Raw genomic sequence first — 5,748 nt, forward strand, 5'->3', positions numbered from 1 at the left:
GCGGATCAGCGTCAGCGTCCCACGCAGTGGCTACTAGCTAGGTTGGTAACACGTGCGTGTTCGGCTCTGTCGCAGTAGCACTTAACAGACACCAAGTCTGAGTAAGTAATTTCTCTGGTTCTAGCATCAGGTTAAGTCAATTTTGTGAAACAAAACGGCGCGTTTTTATTGATATTTCTGGCTGATAGGCGGACAACTAACAACTTCACATTGCTACTGGCTGCTAGCAGCTAATAGCTATTTTGCCTGTTTCAAGCTCCCTACGCCATGATTCAGTAAGTGATGTCTCTGGTTCGAGCATCAGGTTAAGTCAAAAGTCAATTTTGTGAAACAAAACGGCGCGTTTTTATTGATATTTCTAGCTGATAGGCGGACAACTAACAACTTCACATTGCTACTGGCTGCTAGCAGCTAATAGCTATTTTGCCTGTTTCAAGCTTCCCAAGCCATGATTCATTGTCATTTTTGCGGGAGAACATTGCACACGTTAAAGGGTTATGTCTTGCATTGTAGGGTTCATAGAAACGAACCACGCTGCGTGTTCAAGTGTGAGAGTACTGACTGCAGGCAGACATTTTGTACATATGCATCATTTAAGTGTCACTTCTATCGCAAGCACAATGTCCCAGCGCCGTTTGCTAATGCTAACACAGCTATTATATCAAGTTTTATTTGCGCCATGTCACTGTGTTCAGACCGATTTCAGACTGTGCAGGAACTTCTTGTACACTTAAAAAAACATTTAGTGGAGGGAAGAACTGTAAAGTGTCCTGTGGCAGGTTGTCAAAGCACATTTACTTTAAAATCATCATTTACAGCACACTTGTCTAGGAAACATCCACAATGTTCAGCGAATAACATAAATGATATTTACCGGGAAATCGCACCCCAGTCCTCTGCCATTGCTTGTGAAGAGGCTTCTCAGACTTTAGATGGTGCAACAGAAGAAGCTACTACACTACCGCAGAATTTTGATGAAACCTTTCTTCGGAATGTTTGCTCTGTGATGAGTCAGTCGCCAATTTCAACGCCGCCGTCCAGCAGCAGTCAAAGCCCACAGGGCAGTTTTCCAGACTCATTCATGATACCATGGAGGAAGTTCCCCGAGGCTTTGACGCAGGCTTTGGAGAGAGGAAAACGTCCAAGTCCAAGTTTGAGGAAAGAGATGGTGAGAATTGTGGTCCGTGAAATGATGAAAGTAACCACTTCACTATGTAAAAGGAACGCTGTTGATGTGGCTAGGAAATTGGTGGCCAAATACCCCAAATCACTGCAAGATGTCATTGAGGGTGACATAATTGGCACAGGGTACTACTCCCTTGTGAAACAAATTCAAAATCGGATCGAAAATGTGAAAAGGCCTACAACACCTAAAATAAAAAGAAGAACACATGACTCTGACACTGACGAAATCCCCCCTGAAAAACGGGCAGCGATTCAAGACACCTATGGGTGCATCCGTTGGCATGTCAAGTTTCTGCCCCTTGGAGAAACAGCTGAAAGCCAGCAGCAAAAGAAAGATGAGCTTAAAAATCTTTTTAGTCAGAATGAGCAAAGCCCAGGTCCTGTAAAGATGCTTATGAAGTCCACATTCTACACCCAGCGACAAGAGGTGAACCAAGGAAAGGACGTGAAGTACCTCCTGGAGAACTGGCCATATTGGTTTTGTGAAATTGGCATGGCTGTTCACTTTAACGAGCTCACTGGAGTGGACCTAAAGGAAACCTTCCTAAAGAATATGGAACAGAAGGGGGAAAGGCTCCTGCACTTCATGAAGACAGTTGCTGTCAACAAATCCAAAAGATTCTATCAAGCTGCAACAAAGCTACAAATGATGAGGGGAGAACACCCAGGCTACACACATGCCACAGAAATGGTGCTGCTCCTCCTGGCTTATTTTGATGAGAAAGAAGATGTGATGTTCCATTATGTGGAGGACACTTGCCTGGCTGGGGAAGTGGACATGAGCAGAGTTCCCTTGACTCCCACGATTGTTGTATGTGGTCAGTTAACCTCACAAATATATCCCAAATGTCTTAATTTCTAATTTAAGTTATGTTCATGCAGCATCTGTAATTGTTTTTGTCTCGGCTGTTAATTTCAAATGCCACCACTCATTCTCTCACACACTCACTCACATGAACTCTCTCTCTCTCTCTCACACACACACACACACACACACACACACACACACACACCTGCCTTCCAAAGACTGAACACATGCTCTCTCATTCACACACTGACCTCTATCTCTTATTTGTTTCAGTTTTTCTCAGATGTGTTTTTTTTTTTCATTCGCATACATATAGTACACACACTTGTTTTTACACTTGAACTACGAGTTACTGACATGTTGAAATGTTACCTAAATTGCTGCTGTTTTTTTTTTTTTTTTAAATAGGGCAGTCCTGCTATTCCTCCGGACGGATGATGCTGAGTGTGGATCAAGTCATCGTGAACGAGAACATCTCTTCCTTCATCTTGGCCTTGTGCATGATGTTTGGCAGCTATTACTGCTTTAACATTCATTACCCATCCACGCTTGCATCGACCCTGGAATTTCTACAGAGGTATGTTTTTTATCTTATTTTTTACAATTGTTTTGTTCTATTTATTAGTCATTTGGCTGAGGCTTTTATCCAAAGCAATGTGCATACAAATACCTACAGGGCCATTCTCCCCTAGAGCAACATGGGGTTGCTAGGGGCTAGCCTCAACCCCTGACTTTGGTGGCTACTGGCATGATAACCAAGTTCCTTTACCCCATCGCCACCACCATCTTAGTCAAGATAACAGCTCTGTAGCATTGCTACCTGAAATACGATGTATCAAATAATGTTGACACCTTGTTAAACTAATTGTCTAAGTACTTTTTAGCAAAAACAATTTCATTTCATGGGCAAAATGACATGTTCTGCTCAAAGGACAACTTCGGTCTATTTCAACAAGAGCTCTATTGCTCAAGCTACTCAAGACTTGCCAGTACTGAAGACGCGAAAAATTTTGGTTCAACTTGTATAGGTTTATTTGAACAGAGAATTAGCTCTGATAGCTAACCCATGGGGGAAGAACTTTACACTGTGTTTTATCATATCATTTGTTTAAATTTTGTATATGGCTGCTTGCACAAACACACTGTTTTAACCACTTTTTAAGCATTTCTAGTCATACACATTACAGTGTTGTTTTATTGTGGCGGCTGGTGTTTCGTAGTTTTGGCGTTGATATTTGGAGCGTTAAATTCACAATTTAAAGTTATGTCCCCATCGGTTAGCTGTCAGTGCTAATTCTCTGTTCAAGGAAACCTATAGAATTTAGACCAAAATTTCTCACGTCTTCAGTCCTGGCAAGTCTCAAGTAGAATAAGCAATAGAGCTCTTGTTGAAATTGACCGAAGTTGTCCTTTAACTTTGGAATCTATACTTTATACCAAAGGTGTCTGGCATCAAGAGGAAAAATAAAAGATGTCGATATGTCAATAGGCAGAGTGTGGTGTCTAATGTCTATAGGCCTTAAGGTGCACCCTCCCATACTTCAAAGGAACCAACTTTCTTTTAAAAGTCTGACCATGCTAAACATGAATCAGAATGTTAACACTGAACATTTTGGGTTGCACTACATGATTCAGGTAGGCAATGTATGTCCATACATTGAAAATGCAATGGAAACACATTACAGGAACATGACTCTCCATGAGCTAGGGGAAGGTGCAATGCAATTTGCAATGTTTGGAAATACACTGACTGCCTGAAACATGTAGTGCAAAAATTTCAATGTAAACATTCTGATTCATGTTAAGCATGATAAGACCTTTAAAAAAAAAAAAAAAAAAAAAAAAAAAAATTTGGATTATTTGGTGGGTTCATGGTTGGCCCCTTAGCTCCCCGCCTACCAGTTAAACTTTAAGTAATGGAAAACTGTAACCCGTATTCTCACCTTTTTTGTCTTTTCCTTTGTACTGATTTGACTGGTTGAGATGGTTGTATCATTTATAGTGGTATATGTATTTCTTCTCTCTTCTGTTAACCTAGATGTTTCTTCTCTATTAATCCGGAGAAGGGGACGAAAGTGGAACAAACAAAAACAAAACGGCTCCATGTGAATCCAAGAGTCCTTACTTTGATTCAGGACCTCTCAGACCATGAATGGCGAGCTATTTAAAAAGGTACGTGTGCTAATGCTACTGCTGTCCTTGATTATTGACTGACTTTACTAATGAAACTAATGGAGATTATGTATTTCTTTCTCTTCTCTATTCCATTAGTTGTTCCTTCAAGTGGCCGCGACGGTGAACACCCATGTTTCTCTAGATGTTCTTCTAGAAGCAATGCAGTTGCATGTTAATCTAAGCTTCTGTAACTTGGTTCATGACCTTTTCAACCATGAATGGCGAGCTGTTTGAAAAGGTACAGTACAGGCCAAAAGTTTGGACACACCTTCTCAATCAATGTTTCCTTATTACCATGTCTATTTCCATTGTAGATTCTCGTTGAAGGCATCAAAACTATGAATGAACACGTGGGAATTATGTTCAGTGCATCCAGAGAGTATTCACACCCCTCTCAATGTTTCAGCATTTGTTGCATTGCAGTCATGTCCTTCAGTCAAATAAGTTTATTTTTTTCTCCCTGATCTAGGATCCGTGCCCCATAATGACAGCAAAATACAGAATTGTAGAAGTTTTGGCAAATCGTAAAAAAACTGAAATATCCACATGGGCATAAGTATTCACACCCTATGTTATAACACTCTTGCTGTTATTATGGATCACTGAGTCTAGATCAAGGAGAAAAAAATGTATTTATTTGACTGAAGGAGATGACTGCAATGCAACAAATTGTGAAACATTGAGAGGAGTGTGAATACTTTCAGGATGCACTGTACATAATTCTCACGTGTTCAGTGTACGTGTGCTAATGCTACTGCTGTCCTTGATTATTGACTGACTTTACTAATGAAACTAATGGAGATTATGTATTTCTTTCTCTTCTCTATTCCATTAGTTGTTCCTTCAAGTGGCCACGACGGTGAACACCCATGTTTCTCTAGATGTTCTTCTAGAAGCAATGCAGTTGCATGTTAATCAAGCCAATAACCATGATTCACAAGCTCTCCATGAATGGCGAGCTGTTTAAAAAGGTGTGTGTGCTAGTGCTACTGTTATCTTTGATTATTGCTGACTTTGCTAATTAAACTAATGGAGATTATTGTGTTTGTTTCTCTTCTCTATTCCCCTAGGTGTTCCTTCAAAGTGATGGAGCCGATGAACACCTATCTCACCTTTTTTCGTGGCTCTATATTACCAAGGTTCACATTTATTCACTCGCTCACTACCACACCTCACTCACAATCCCTCTCTCTCACAAACACAAGTGCAACCACACACACACACACACACACACACACACTTTAATGATCTCTTTCTCATTATTTTTTCAACAATAAATTTGCATTATTGTGAATTGTATATTGTCTGACGAGTGGTTTGTTACAGCCTGAATTAATTTAGAAGTAATTTGAAGCAATGTAGATAGTAAGACTGTACAATATATATATATATATCCTGTTGTTTTTCCAGAATGATTTTGTTAAAAATACAGTACAAATGTAAACATCTTTAAACAAAAATCTGTTGTTTTTACAGAAAAAAACTGGCAGCTGTGGTTGCCAGAATAACCCTGTTAAAAATACAGTACAAATGTAAACATCTTTAAACAGAAATCTGTTGTTTTTACGGAAAAAAACTGG

General features: G+C 39.8%; 1 protein-coding gene across 1 annotated transcript; it reads left to right on the forward strand.

Moving 5' to 3' along the window:
* Positions 1 to 1,006: 1,006 nt before the first annotated feature.
* LOC119779193 lies at positions 1,007 to 5,424 on the forward strand. The gene is made up of 4 exons (XM_038278753.1): positions 1,007 to 2,003; positions 2,402 to 2,570; positions 4,032 to 4,165; positions 5,239 to 5,424. Exons 1-3 carry the CDS (start codon positions 1,007 to 1,009, stop codon positions 4,159 to 4,161), a joined length of 1,296 nt encoding a protein of 431 aa, XP_038134681.1. The 3' UTR covers positions 4,162 to 4,165; positions 5,239 to 5,424.
* The last annotated feature ends 324 nt before the right edge of the window (positions 5,425 to 5,748 follow it).

Source organism: Cyprinodon tularosa, unplaced genomic scaffold, assembly GCF_016077235.1.
Source record: "Cyprinodon tularosa strain WSP-4 unplaced genomic scaffold, ASM1607723v1 ctg1439, whole genome shotgun sequence".
Classification (NCBI taxonomy): Eukaryota; Metazoa; Chordata; class Actinopteri; order Cyprinodontiformes; family Cyprinodontidae; genus Cyprinodon; species Cyprinodon tularosa.